This window comes from Aulostomus chinensis, chromosome 17 (genome assembly GCF_037954235.1).
Source record: "Aulostomus chinensis isolate RoL2024-O1b breed Wild chromosome 17, RoL_Achi_v1.0, whole genome shotgun sequence".
Taxonomy (NCBI): Eukaryota; Metazoa; Chordata; class Actinopteri; order Syngnathiformes; family Aulostomidae; genus Aulostomus; species Aulostomus chinensis.
The window spans coordinates 3,378,251-3,393,872 of record NC_141336.1 but is presented as its reverse complement, the minus strand read 5'-3'; the positions used below and the strand labels follow the sequence as shown (position 1 = coordinate 3,393,872).

General features: G+C 45.2%; 1 protein-coding gene across 1 annotated transcript in view; it reads right to left on the bottom strand.

The window, feature by feature from the left end:
• Positions 1 to 15,622, bottom strand: part of gfra4a (GDNF family receptor alpha 4a) — a 164,741-nt gene that overhangs the window by 22,190 nt on the left and 126,929 nt on the right. Inside the window, exons 2-6 of the mRNA XM_086182912.1 lie at positions 15,334 to 15,615; positions 13,548 to 13,628; positions 6,311 to 6,650; positions 1,988 to 2,097; positions 76 to 210 (exon numbers count right to left, since the gene is read on the bottom strand). Coding sequence (XP_086039038.1) covers positions 76 to 210; positions 1,988 to 2,097; positions 6,311 to 6,650; positions 13,548 to 13,628; positions 15,334 to 15,615 — 948 coding nt within the window. The remainder of the gene's footprint in view (positions 1 to 75; positions 211 to 1,987; positions 2,098 to 6,310; positions 6,651 to 13,547; positions 13,629 to 15,333; positions 15,616 to 15,622) is intronic.

Sequence of the window (15,622 nt, the reverse complement as noted above, 5' to 3'; positions counted from 1 at the left end):
CGACTCTCGTCACTCTGGCACATCAGAGATGTTATTGTTACCGTGCTGCCAGATGTCTCTGCAGCCATTACTCACTCAGGCAAACGTTGTCGTGGAAGAAAGCGAGGAAGTCGTTGCATTGCTCCCTGTGGTTGCCGCTCGCTGCACAGGAGCACCAGGGTCCCACATTGGATGTGGAGTTGTCAAGGTAGTTGGGAGTTATTGTGCTTCCTGTGAGAGGGAGGGAAACCACACAGTACTGAATCTCTGCAAGCACACTGAAATGATAGCAGTCCTGAAAACCTCTGCTAGGATGCAGTGCCTGAATCTGAACATGAGCTCCCACAAACACACACGACGCGACAAACTTTGTGTTTAAAGCTTTGATTGAGGCATTTCATGTCCCGCTGCTTGAGCCTGAGTGCGCAGATTTGTGCTTGATTTAATCCAGTTAGACTAAACTTGATAATCCCGATATGATAATCAAGGAAGCTTTTTTTTTTTTAAGCCACCCCCTAAAATCGTCCACTGCCACCACTCTGCCGGCCCTGTAAGTACTGCCACGTTTCCTTGGTCACATGTGGAATCGTTGGCTGCATCTTTTCACCAGGCGGCGAGGAGTCTCACCAGGGAACGAACCTGCGAACCTTGTTCCCCTCCCACCTGAACAAGCGATTGACCAACCACAGGAGGTGGTAGGACCGCCAAACATGCCCTCATCAGTCTTCCCACCCAATTGTGTTTCTCTGGGCTCTCAACCAAGCTGGGGGTGATGGGGGAATCGAACCAGCGGCACTTGAGTTGGTGAGTAGCACTGCACTACATTGGCGCCCCGGCATTAACCGTTTCTATCACCACCTCGATCAGGGTGAGACTGAGCTTTTTGTGCTTGTGAAAAAAATGTTAATTAGGAAAGAAATTGAGAAGAATTTAAAAAGAGCAGCAGAGGGAGGAGAGACACCTCTCAGGCCCAGGCGCTGACAGGCCTCAGCACCTCTGAACCACCAATTACCTTCTTCAGAAGAATGGATAGGAAAAAGGAGCTAACATTGGCTAAAAATACTGTGATCCTCTGTGACAGGTAATTATCTAAATTGTGATCGTCTTTGTGGACGATGATCCTCTTGATCTCCCTGTCAGTCTTATTTAGAGCTACGACCGATCCAGAAACAAGCGGAGTGGAGCTTTTATTTGTCTTTTCTGAGTTTGTAATGTGTATATCCTCCAGGGCAGACAAGTTAGTGGACTTTGATAAGTGCAGTGGCCTACAGAGCAAACTCGAGGCATAAAGGTCTCTGAGATGCATTCTTTTTATTATTTTCTGCCTTTGGAGCTTTTAAGTAGGAGATGATTGGGAAGTCATTCTCCAGGGAGCCTTGTATTCTTAGAAGAAGTGGGAAATAAAATTGCAGCACTTTGAGGCAGTGTGATGAAAAAGTTCTTTAACTCAATCGATTATTTGGGCCTTGAACTTCCAAAGAACAACACTTCAGAGTCTCACCTCTCCTTCAGTTGTCTAGAACGGCCAATCACTGCTGCACTGATTTCTCTCAGCGTCTCCGTTTATCCGTCTCCTTCAGTCCCTCATAAACCAAACAACTGGTTCTGTGTAATGCCATGTTTAGAGCGAGGGGTTTTTAACAGCCTTTGTGTATTTTATGATCTTTTGTCAGGTTTTTATCAAAGGTACAATAAGCTGTTCTACACCTCTGCACACTCCCACTCATTGTGGTGTCAGGGATAATTCTCTCCAAACAGCAGTCAGTCAGTACTTATAATTGCACTATTTATAATGCCAACAACTTGGCCAGGCCAGCTGCAGCCACATTAATCAGCACTCCATCGATCATTGAACCATGCCTCTCATCACAATCCTTGATTCATTCTTTTGAGTCCCGCTCACTGCACTTATCTGCTCTCCACCTCACTCCCTCTAAAACCTTTTTGTTCTCAATCCATCACAGAGAGTGTGTGAGCCTGAGCTGGCAGAGGAGTGTTTCATTCTTACCGATCAGGCCAGTGTATGCAAGCAGACATGCTCCGTAGTTCTCCTGCTTACAACTGCTGGTGCTCAGCTCGGAGGGTTGGCAATCATACTGGAACTGTGCCCAGCGAGACCTGTGGGAGCAATAACACGCCGTCCATCATTTATTCATGCTTAGCTGCTACACACATTGTGCTGCTGAGGGGTGGCCGGCGCCGGTGCTTTCTCTCAGCGACAGGACGTGAATGTGAAACCCACAATGCTCATCTACCTGCCTCTACTCCTATATTGACTCCTTGCATGCGTTAAGATCGCCTGTTTTGCAGCCAACCCACTCCAGTCATCCCTCGCGACAATCCTCTCTCCCCAGCCAGTTGTCCTTTGGAAGGCCGCCAGACTGTAAAGAGTCAATGAGGGGCAAAGACAGGCCTTGGCTCCGCTCTCTGAATACCGGGTGCACTGTCTGGCAGCCCTGGCTGCGAGGACACAAGACAAATGTGGATCTTGCACGGAAATATTTCCACTCAGAGCCGCTGCACCGTCCCGCCTTCACCTATCCTGCAAGTCCTCCAGACATCTAGCCTCATCATCATCAAGGCTATCACTGCCATCATGTTGTATCATCGGCCCCGTCGACAGCCATTTGCAAGTGGATCCCCTCAGGGGCACCGCGAGTCCCTGGTCTACCCTCATTTGTCATGTCATTGTAAAGATGTGTACGTGGAACTCACTGGTTGTGCGCTAAGTGAAGGCATCTTCTGCAGACTGCAGGCTAATGCCAGCTGAATGGTGTAGGATTGGCAGCCCGCTTAGAAGCCCTGAGATGCTCCATCCGTTGGGCGGCGGTGGAGGATAATGCCCGATCGATAGCCGTGACAGATGAAGGGCTTTGTCTCCCTGACATTTGAAGAGGAACTGGATTAAAGGCTGGTGACCGTATGCTGTCGGAAGTGGATGGGTCTCCATTGACACAGACAAACACGCCATCCGAATGTTAACGTCTTTAATGTGTTTCTTTTTTTTAATTGACTATTTACAATGAAATTAAATTTGAATTAAATCCTTCTTTTCAGCACAGGTCTCAGAGGGATTTCACACTGAATGTATCACTCCAATGGCATTTCTGTGTCCACAGGATCCGTTTTCTGCAAGCAGCTTGGCTCAGATCGACGCTGATGAATATTTTGGGATCACTCGGGCTGGTCAGACCCAAGAAATAGTGTCTGTTCCAATAACGACTATTTCAGATGGCTGCATGATGGCCGGCCGCTTCCCTTAGAAAATGAATGCAGAATTTAATTGAACTAATTAAACAAAGTTAATGAGTGTAACAACTGAATTAATTAACCAGAGCCGACTAATTAAATCTATCATACCAGGCAGACCGTCTTCCATTAAACACAATGCCATTCACTGTCTGGAGGGAAAGTCTTGAGAGGAAGGCAGCAACGAGACTCTATATGGGGAAGTAACAGTGGTGGCACTGGTTATATTCCCCAATATTTACGTCTCTGCTTATAATACCATTCGGTCCCCCTTCAGTTCTCCCTTTTCACTGAGAACCGACCAAATGAACAATTAGCACTCCTGTGAGGCGCAAGGAGAGGTGGGTAACCTTGCTTCTCCGATGAGCTGGTGGTCACCGCTTCCCAATACCATTTGAACTGGGCGGAATATCTCCATGCTGTTTGGAATCCTATTAAAAGCAATACTTAACTCAGATAAAAGTACTTTGCTTTCCAAGTACTCACAAATAGATACGTCGGGCTCTGACAGACATTTTTAACCCTGCATTACTTGTTTGTGTCTCCAGAATGCAGAAGGAGCCTGCCGTGTATATTCATCCTGAAGCTAATAGCGAGTGATGCTAACAGCAGGTACAGCAACAAAACAACAGGAAAACAGTCCAAAGCATCCATTTACAAACTCTCAAGCGTGTCCTCCATTATGATCTACGTCTTCTTTATCTTACCATATGCTCAGAAATCCAGTGACACTGATTGAAGCTAAAAATGAACAAACTTTGATTTAACAATTCCGGTTCTGTGCCAACACTGACTAGAGTTTTGGGTGAAGTCTCGCTTTATCATGGTTGGTTCCCTTAACCAGTTTCTCTGCCAACTTATGGCTGTTCAGCCTCCACCCAGCCTCTCACTCTCCGTTATCTCCTCTACCGTGTGACACATGCAGCTGAATCTAGCATACGGATGGTCTCATTTGCATATACGTGAGAGGGAAATCAAGTTTTTATTGCAGCCCGTTAATGTTAACTAGCTCCTGAGCAGGAACATTCGTTCTGAAGCTGCTTCACTGCTCTGATTTGTTTTACAATTGTGTTGTACAACTGTGGCAATATCTGACAAAATCCACCTGAATTCAGGTGAGTGATCGGAGCTTTTCTGTGTATTTGGCATAAAGTTTTAATTCTGCTTTGAAAAACAATCGATCAGATAGAAAGTTAAAAGCAACTTCAGTCTTCAGACAGGAGCTGACCGTACATTTTAAAACAAAGGCGTGAACCTGGCATTCCAGAACATTCCAGAATGACTGGCCTGCAGGTCTGATCCGGCACGCACCTCTGCTGGAGTCAGCCAGAACAGGAAGGTAATTCTTTTAGAATCAAAACTGTCGGAGACAGAGTGAGCGTGTGTTGGTCTACGATCCAGCGCGGCAAACACACCTGTTTGATCTCCCCAGGTTCTCAGCAGCCTACTCGCATGTGCCAGTTAGAAACACTGATTGGTTTTTATTCTGAAACCACACAGGGAGATGAGATCTGTTCACAGGGGACACATGTGGAAGCGCGTTGTGGAGTCAGGAGTGGACAAAGTCAGCAGCGCTTTCCACCCGTGACTGGATCACATCAGGACGGATCCTCATACCAGCTGTGCACAGGGCCATAGATACAATCAACAGACATTGAAATGTGCCATAAAATAGAATTATCTGGGTCACTTGCACAACCAGACGAGCTGAAACATCAAGATTGTGTGAAATCTGCAAAGCCTTTCATGTTAGATTTAAAAGCATCTAATAAGGCCACTTCCTTGAGTTTCGAGTCATTCTGCTACACATTACATGCTGATGTAGAACAATCAAAAGCCCTTTTTTCCAATTTCTGTGAGGAACTTGGTACACGCAAAGAATATACGGAGAATTATTACCTAAATCTTCAGCTTTTTTTTTTGTCTTTCCGGCAATCTGTTTAGTCCCATCAACCCAATTTCCAGCAGAAGAAGAAATGTCCTACTATACTGAAGAGCAGCCAGTAAAAGTTATCAATGAGCTGCTGATGAAAAAGAACATCTGGCAGTTGTTTGTCTCAGGAGTTGGCAGAAATCACAACAGATTTGAAAGTTAAGAATTTCAACTGATTTCTCAGGTCCTGAATATTAGAACATTAGCATTTCACTAAAGTTGCGTCTGCTGGATGTCTGAGCAGAAGAAGCTGTAAAGTTGGTCCACATGTTCTCGTACTGTCATTAGACAATATTATCCTGGAGCTCTTCGTTATGCCAAGAAATTGATTAATCTTGCTTCTTAATTTGTTGTTAAGAGCGGCACGAGTGTGTGCCTGGTGTTGTTTTCATCTTGTGAGTGTGAGTGTGTGTGTGTGTGTGTGTGTGTGTGCGTGTCATTAAAGCCAAATGTCATCCTGGAGACACCACGGCTACAGAGGCGGGTTTCACTCCTTTGGCAGGTGTTTCTATGTCTGTCTGTGGACAGATTTTGTCTCTGGCACAGTGTCCCATGCAAGATGCAGTCGCAAAATTTTACAGGTGTGTAGTTGGGATTAAAGATGGTTGTTGTCTAACGCATGAATACTGAGTACTAATGTCATAATCTAGTAACGACCTCTGAGTACTGAGTCATTACGTCGACTGCTGCCGTGTCACGAGAGGGTTTCAAATTTATCGAATGTGCAATTGAAATTACAATCAGCAGCTCTCGGCTGAAATGTGTGCTAGTAAACAGCATTGGCGGGGACCTCTGGGCACGTATCACCATAGGTTGCAATTTGACATGATACCATAGATATTACAATAAACAGACAAACGCTGCCATAATATGAACTGAAATATAGCTGCCCTAACACTGACAGAAATACAGCCACCATGACATGAAATGAGACCCAGCTGGGATACACCAGCTAGCCAGTGAGATCCAGGCACTGGAGTGAATCACAGACCCCGGGTGGGTGGTGGTTAATATTGTATAAGACCTCTATCTTTGAATAAAAATCACAGTCGCGGAAAATAATCAGTTCAGCGAGTGAAAATAACCTGATAAATTTCACATTAAACTGTTCTCGGCCTCGTCAGACGGCAAAACATTCCTCATTCCTACCTGCACACGTAGTCGGCCTTGCAGACGCGCAGCTGAGCCAGGCAGTTGGGCTTCTCCTTGTCTTCGTAGGAGCAGGTCGGCACAATGGTCTGCCTGCGGCGCTCAGCGCAGGCTGTATCAGTGCAGGGACAGAACAGCAGCTCATGGGTGTAGTCAGGGGGAACACGGTCGAAGAACTTCCTCAGCGCCTTGTTGCACTTTGGTCGGTTACACGGCCCTGAGCGGGCAGACGGCTGGATGCAGGCTGAGACGTATTCTGTACGAAGCTTCTGACATGTCTCATCTATGTTACATGCCTTGGCAGCATCCAGGCAGCGGTTCACCGTTGTCACTTCAGACTCTGGAAGAAGGAGAGACAAACGGGAGGCAGACGCATTTCATCCTTCTGTGTGGTTAGAGAAAATCAAATCCCAGGCAATGTTTACCAATGATTTCAAGGCCTAATTGGAGGTGCCATCGACTTCCACTCTCACCTCTGACTCAGATGCAGCGTTGCATGTACAAATGCAACGCTGCAAGTGCAAACTAAACCAAAACGATGGTTATATGTAATAAGCCCTCTTGTAATGAATAGAACATGAAAGGTGTTTCAATGTTGCATGAGCCCAGGCACTGGATGTGTTTCAGCCAAGGCCTAATGGCTAAATATTTCATTCTGCTGGGTTAATGCAGAGTGGCAGTGCTGAAAAAGTGGCTCCTCCATCTCCCCAACCTCACAACAAGGCCTGTAATTACTGCTCCTTCCCCTTATCCATCTTTCCAACACTGGGTCTATCTCAAACTCACCTGAATTCCTCTTCCCTTTGCCAATTTCCACCCTTGCAATGTGCCAGCCACTCTCACTGCTGCCATCATCCCTAATTCAACTATCTCGTCCTTATCCTCCATCCATTCTATCTCAACTTCAATTTCTGCCTCGCTCAGTGCTCATTCTCCCCGACTTCTCCAGTAATGAGCCACCTCTGTTGAGGCAGCTGAAAACCCTTTCATAACCGTTTTTTTGGGCTGCGTTATTTCCCAGTCCATCATCACGTGTTCTCAAGCGACCCTCCCAGTCAATACGACCATGATGACGCTCGGCTCCGCTGGCAGATAACGCTGCTCATTAGTCTGTAAACCGCCTGTAGTGGTGAGTTCAGCTCTCTCCAAGCTGTCATATAAAATATGAATGGCCTTGGAGAGCAAGCTAACAATCCATCACAAAGCATGGGTTATTTTAACTGCTAAGCAGCCGAGCAGGGGGAGGTTGCGAGGACCTGATGGAACTGCTGGGTGGGATGACAAATTGCATCCAGTAGACACGTGTGGGAAATGGAATATGCAAACGAGTTGTGTTTTTATAAGCAACTCTTCCAGAGGAGAAGTGCTGAGCCTGCATGTTCCCAATGAGCGACAGCGGGCTTCAGATCCCTGCATGAAACAATCTTACACACCTCAGACCTTCCCAGTGCAACCACTGCTCTGACCTCACCGGTACCACTGGAGTGCACTTGTGCTTTTTTTTTTTTTTTTTTTTTTTTTACACACCTACAGTGCAGACAGTGAGTACAGTTTTTAAACTGCGGCGCATTCATTCATCCTCTTGCACAGTGGATTTGAAAGTGATTCATGACTCAAAAACGCTGCCTTCATGTGATGTTGGAATAATCAGAATAACAAGTCCCTAATGTTGGAGAAACATTTGGCAAGAGTTCATATCACAGAGGCAGAAATATGCTGGACAAGAGTCAATGTTTGGTTGGTGGTAAGTCATTTTTTGATAAACACCACATGCCCTTTTGTCCACAGTGACATGGCACTGATGGAACTGCAGGCTGTGGAGAGTGAGCTACGTCAGCTGTAAACGTTGTCTACTGCCACTACGTCAGGCAAAGCAATGGCTTTTTCTTTCAGCTATTAATTACAGTCTTAATCTTGTTAAATACCCAGAGCATTAAAATGCAACTCATCTTCGTATCTTATTTGTATTCGAGTAACAAGGAAGTAATGCACATGGTAAAAAACACCTCTGTGAGCTCAAGACACCCATAACTGAGTGCTCCTGAGGCCAAAATCAAACAATCTTATCACTTTAAGCTGTAAAATGCAAATTGTGGTGATTCTGCCGCCAACAGCCCAAACTTATGTGATAATTGATCCATTCATTCATTTATTACCTGCACTGATTCTCCTCTACAGGGTTACTGGGAGCAGGAGTCACAGTGCCGGTCCCAGGTAACCGGGATTAATCATGGACTTGGACCGTGACCGTTGTGTTTTTGTCTATTTGCATTGTGCCTTTTTTTTTTTACGTGCATCATGGGGTTTTTCTTTGCCTCCAACTCTCTGTCCACCATGGCTGCTGCCATTCAGTGACATAACTCCTCCTACCCTTCGCATGATTGGATCGTAAATTGGCGACCTTCAATAAACAGGACTCAGCAATCTGAGACTCGAGCAGGTCGCCCGGCCCCAGTACAGGAAAAAAAAGTAATATATTGCTGTGATTTTATTGCTCGACCCCATGTGTCATGCTGCCATCTCATCCACTCCAACACCTGTCCTCCATTTGGGAAAAAGCTACAAACTTTTTAGAGCTACTCAACTTGGTTACAGGTATTCTTATGGTCGGAACAAACAAAGGCTGTTATTGAGGCAAACATAATGAAGCCAAACTAATTCAGATCTGAAGTAGAGAGCCACAACAATCAGAAATTAGTCAGTGTACAATACTTACGGCCACAGGGGATGGCACTGAAGTGTTGGTGGCTTTTCGAAGCTTCTGACCAACACGTTATATCACCGGCCTGAGGAGGACTACAGCTGTCGGGACATCTTGGGGGGAATTTCTCCACATTTGTCAAAAATTTCCACGAGTACCGGAAAGAATGACCTGAAAACCTTTTGGGGGCCCAGGTCACCGTAACAAGTGTACAGGCAGACCAAGGAATTCCTAGTTTTGAAATTGCCACCACAATGAGATACATAAATAGGCTTTTTCAGTTCCACAGATGTTGCCAAGCATCTGTCCAGCAGGGTATCTGTTGCTGCAGCAAAGCAACTGTCCAGCAAGATCGTGATTCCAGCCGAATCCCTGCTCCGTGAGACGAAGGTGGCTGTGCGCGTGGTAAGGTTGTCCTTCTGTAGGTGCTGTGTATTTGTATTGTGACGTTATCGCGGGTAACTGGGTGATTCCAAACCTCAATTCTAAGTATTTTATTTTGTGGGGAACAGTAATGTTATGTATATGTAACTCATAAAGTGCCAAGAGGTGAGGCTGTCTGTTGTCTGAACCTCCTTTAAAGTGAGATGAGCTGTGACTCCGGCGGGTGTCTTTGAATAGGGTCAATCCTCTGTTTGAGGGAGCGATGCTATGAGGCTGGAAAAACATCCATTAATCAAGCCTTTGTTGTTTTGGCAGTCAACTTGTCAAGATGCATGGCATGGATGTCAACTCTGACCTCTCGGGGAGTCTCTGCAGTGTAATTTATGAGGAGGCTGTACAGTGCGGGTCTGGCGCTGCCGTATTTCGTGCCACCAAGAGTGGTGTCATTTTAATAAACACCTTATGCATGAGACCATAAAACCTATGATCATGCACTTAATGTGAACTGATTTCCTGTTCTCATGTTTTTTTAATGTGTTTTCCCACTCATGCATCTGCAGGCTTCAACTAATAGGTGACAACAGTTTATCAGGTTTCCATAATTTGTGATCTCACTCAAGTATGCACAACAAGCCCATGGCAAATAAAGTGGTTAAGGATGTTGGGGCATGGATGATGACGTCTGGGAATCCTGCATATATCACTGAGCTTCAGGACAGCTTGAAAAAAACCTGGCTGAAATGTTGTGGTCACGTCCATGAAAGTCAAACCCTGCAGGAGGTGCAGGGAACAGTACTTATTGGAGTCTGTGTCTGCTTATAAGGAGGAGTGGATAGACAGGGAGAGCCTGCTGAGACACGCCAATAAGAAATGTTTGGATGAAGCTCCAATCTGATTGGCTGCTGGGTATGCATTATTCCTGATGTAAAGACACACTCTAAGTGGTTCCAGTCAAACTGTCTGTTCACTTTCTACATTCATGCCCTGGCTATGTGTAACCGTAGCAACCGGGAGGCAAACAACTTCGTTTACAATTCAACTCAATAAGTTTACAACATTTAGTCACAAAAATGAGAGACCTCATTCCTTTTGGTGAATTTAACAATTCTGAAAACTGGGGTGCAGTTGAATATGATTTCCACTGACCAGTGAAAATGAATCTGAATATCTTAATGACAAAGGTCGTCTTTTAGCGTCAGCATGCCAGCGGAGGACGACTGTAACACCTTCAGTGCTCCTTCAAACTTACTGAGAAGTTACGTCTTATCATGCGTGATCGTCTCGCTCCGTCTCAACTCTCGACTTCACTTTTCGGTGGAGAGTACACCACCGGTTTTGTTCATGCAAGTCTTGGTACTGATTTGGGACAAAGACATTTTTGCTGCTTGTCAACAGCGCACTGTTAACCTTGAATCTTGCGAACATAACGTTAGCTTTCCTGCTAGTCGCTGAGCCAACCGGTGCCACAAGCTGAGCTGACAAAATTGATCTCCCATTGCCAGCTCCTATTTATGGGCTGAAGTATTTACTGAACAACATTTTCGTTGCTTGAAACCCTTGTAGCATGGTGATGAATTTTCTCGGAATTAGTTAAACCCTCACGTCTAACAAAGACAAAGTTAAGGCTTGAGAATAATTTGAGATCTTAATTGGATACAAGGAACACAAGTTCATTTGGTAGTTACTGGGGTGAGGACGCTTGGCATCAAAACATCATACGCGCCTGTTTCAAACTAGCAGGGACACATGCTTCACCGAGCGCCAGCTTGCACTATGCTTGAATTAGGGCCCAGAAAATATGGTACTTTTGACAAATCAGGCAGGTCTAGAGAAATCATGTTGGAGAAAAACTGAGATTGAGCTATCAGAACAAATCCCACGATGCACAGGGCGTACACAACCAACGTATCAGAAGAGAGTGGACTAAGCCTGACCCCTCTAAACCTGGACTCCACAGGAGCCTATGCCAGGGTCCTGTTTGCAGACCAAAGCTCTTCCTTCAACACAGCCTCCTGGCTCCTTCGCAGGACAAACGCTGTCAACTGAATGTGACGGTTTCTGCCTGCAGGTGAATCACAGACGCTGGATTCTGTCCCATCTGCTAGAGATCAACAGCTGCAACTCCAGACTATCAAGCTCCTGAAGTTGCTGGACACCACTGCTCTCACTGGGCTCGTTTCTGGGGGGGTACATCTGTCTACAGCTTGACCCACCTGAACAGCTAATGGATAATTGCTCTAATCACATAATAGAGACTCTCCAACCGGCACTCTGGGGTTCTGTGGGATCATTTTTCCACAGAACAGGTGATTGGCCACATCCTGACATCACTCCAACACCCTGAGGTATGCAGGTACGTTTTTGAGTTTTTTTGTCTGAGCCTGCTGCTGGCATCAAGATCAGGCGAAGACCTCACCAGAGCCCCGGTGGTCAAATATCTCAGGAATACCTGGAGAACATTTCGGTGGTCACACGTGACGATCACGGTGACAATAAAGAGGCATACGAACACAATCTGGTACTTCTGGTTCTACAACATTCTAAGTAGTTCCATTTTATTCCTACTTTGCATTTGAATCTCTTGCAGTACTTCGTACTACTACTTGTGTATTTTAGACACCAATGTACCAAAACATGTTCCACATACTAAGAAAGCTTTCTTGGCAGTGAAACCAATTCTGCATTTATCATTGTATTATTTCTTTGTCTTACTTTTTTTTTTGTTTTTGCCCAGGTTAATGAAAACATATGCCTACACAACCCAAGAGGTGATAGACGGGGTTTCGTGTTTAACTGGTGTGCCAGCACGAGCAGTTTTAACTCTGCCGAGACTCAAAACAGACATTTCGGCTGTTGTTCAGGTATTACACTTCAAAACAGACTTCTCAGAATTCTAATTATCTCTTCTTGCCTTCTTGGGAAGGACTAACCTGACTTCACCTTTCGGGGTATTATGTGAACTTTCTTCTGAACTGGGTTTATCGCCACTGCTAATTGCATATCTCATCCCCGAGGTACAGAAATGTGTGTGCAGTTTACTAATGTTGTCTTGAATTAAAACTCTTTAAGTGTGTACTTTTTTCACTGAATCTTTTTTGCCATGAGATGCTGCCACCATGCAGAACTACCCAGTGAATATCACAGGTGTGGTGAGGCGGTTTAATTCAACGCGATGTTACGAATAAACATGAACTTTCTGCTTTCAATATTTTCAGAATTATTGCGTTATTGTGCTTCAATATGATACAATATCACAAACAAGTCAAGTCATTGCCTTGCACTTTAAAAATACTAACAATTGATGAGAATTAACTGACTGCAACCGTGACGTAGACACTACAGACACAGGAACGTGCTGTTTCTGATAGAACCGGCTGACTGTCATTTCTCAGGTCCTGTGGCAAACCCACTGAGCAGCTTTGTAATTGACTAAGATGCTGTATTTGTTGTTTCAGTGATTACATTTTGTGAAATCCCCTGTTTCAGCTGTAGTTTTCCTGAGTGTGGGGCATTTATCATCACACTGTAGGCCACGCATGAATGCCTTCCATACTAATCACTTGATTTAAGACATTATTTAAGTTCTCCATCTCAGCTTCACTCACTCAGAGGATAATTGCTGTCGGAGAAACAAAACACTTGACTTACCGTCCTCTCTAGTGAGAGGAGCTGCAGCTCCTCATTTGTGTGCAGCCTGTCTTCTCCAAACCTCCAACAGAAATATAAGTTGTTTCACGTAAACAAAACACCCCTGTCAGTCTTCCGTTTTCCTTTTTGCACTTCTTCGTCTGTTTTTCATTTCTTCGCAAATTCCGTCTTTCTTTCTCTTTCTACCCCTCAGTTTCCAGATGCATTAAAGTAAATAGGTAATTAATCTGTGCCTTGGGGGCTAACAGCAGCACATACCAGCCCTGCGGCTTGCCCACAGGCTCCGAGTCAAGACCGCAGCAAGGAGTGGGCTGTTACTCATCAGACACTTTGCCAGCCCATCAACATACCCACCTGCCTTCTCTGTCAAAATGATGCAGTGTAACATCTCTTTTTTCTCATAGTTAAACACTTTGTTTACTGTGAAAATTTGATGCTTTTGAGGATCTAAATAACTCTGCATCCAGTTCCAATAATTAAAGGCAGAAACGGCTTCCAACTCACCTGCAGCGATGGAGGCAAGACGTACATAATCAGAGCCCCGTTCCTCTGGCTCGTACGGGTAACTCTCTACCAGGCTGAGTCCTGCCAACACAAGGGAGAAAAGTCACATTTGTTGTTCGCAAGCCTGTTCCTGCACCACTAATTTATCAGTACCAGAAAGCACTGCCGTACGCAAATTTCCAGAGCAGGCCTGGTTCCTGACCCTCGATGGTTTAGTTGGGAAACCCTTGACCACATCCCCCGGAAACTTGCCTCCAGTTTGGATGCCCCAGCAGAGGTTACACATGATACAAACTGCAATCTGTTTTCAGGGGGAACCAAAACCTCGTTGAGCTAGCAGTTCCCCGCAGCAGGAAGTCAGCTGCTACAAGAAAAGATAACACTTGTATTCACCAAAACTAGGGAAGAGTTGCTAACTTCACACGGCAGCCATGTTGGATCGCAGATATCTCCTCACTGCCTTGATGGATTTGCATCCTGTCCTACTCAAATGTTCCACAACATAGGATGGGTTCATATAAAAAATGTTTGATCCAAATCTTTCAGTTCCCATAGAACTCATATTTCATTATTAATTTTCAAAAATCCTCTTGCTCGCCTTGTTGAATTTTGCGGCATGCCATTTGTTATTTCACTGGTGAGTGTTGAGCAACAGTGACGGGTCGCGCTTGCCACATTTTGCTGATAACCCTGGCAGTCAACTGTCCATGTCTCATTTATTCTGGAGTTTATTGTTGCAAATTCCCAATCATTTTGGAAAGTAGTCAGACGATTAAAACCAATTGACAAGCAGAGAATCAGGGACGTTTGGGGCACCTGGGGGTTGAAGACCGAAGGCCGACCTTGCTCTGTTCTTAATCCACCCTCTGCTTCATGGAAAAGCAATTCAACTTTGAAATAAATAAACTAAAGTTACAAATGCAACAACAAAAGCTCTTTGTATGAGGTTAAAAATCAATTAGCACCACTTTCTCTTAAAAAAAAAAAAAAATCTAGCAACAAGCACTTTAATATGGAGATCCTGAAAATAGCGTGACGCCAACTGACGGCGCTGTGAAGCAAAGAGTGTGGCTTAATCATCTGCGCCCAAACTGCTGGTGCATGAAGGAAAAAGATATTCATATCAAAGTGAAAGCCCTGAGAACCATGCTAAAATACACAAAGGCACAATGTTAAAAACCCTGTAAGTGCTTCTGTAATTTGCTGGTAATGCCTGTCAAATTCGAACCTCGAAATGACCGTCGCTTCAGGCAGAATGGCTGGTGTGTTAAATCAAGTAGCCGAGACTCATGGTTAGCTTTATTAGTTTTCTGTCAGCTGACAATGGGCGCCATGCAAGAACATTTTAATATTCTCATCCAAATGTAATATTCTTTGAGCGGGATGGAGGTGTTCTACTGCACCACATATCATTCACCTGTCATTCGTCAACGCACCTGCTCTGGCTTACTGTGTTTACCAGTGGCTCCTGCATGAAGACCAGTGTTTCAGTTTGCACAGGAGGATATTCTTATCTGTATTTCTCATAAAAAAAAAAAAAACTCAACCTTGTTCTCCTTCTGCATTAATTTTCCAGTTGATCTAGATACAAAGGCCGGATGCCTAAATCTCCATGTAAATGTACCACTAAAGAATGGAGTTTAACGTAAGAAATGACAGTGGGTGGAACAAAAGCAATCACAGCTTTCGTCTTAAGTATTCATCAACCTGGAATTGACTGTCTTTGTAATTCCAAACCGAATGGCACCTGCTCCCTCCTCTAACCGACACTGCTTTATTGTCTTACCATGCAGCACAGACTGCTGTAGACTCCAGTAGATACTCAGGCAGTTCTTCTCCTTCTTCATGCCTCGTTTACATTGGCAGCCATGCAGAGGGGTGGACAGCAGTGCCGTCATGGCGTTCTCACACTGGTTTCGTGCCCCAGGCCCCAGCTTTACGCTGCCGTCCCCAGCCACACACTGCCTGAGGGTGCGCAGTCGCGGGCTGCAGGTGTCGTCGCTGGAGCAGGTGTCTCCAGCACGCAGGCAGTCCCTGCTGCCCATAGAGAGCGCCATACGTGGAAATCCTGCAAC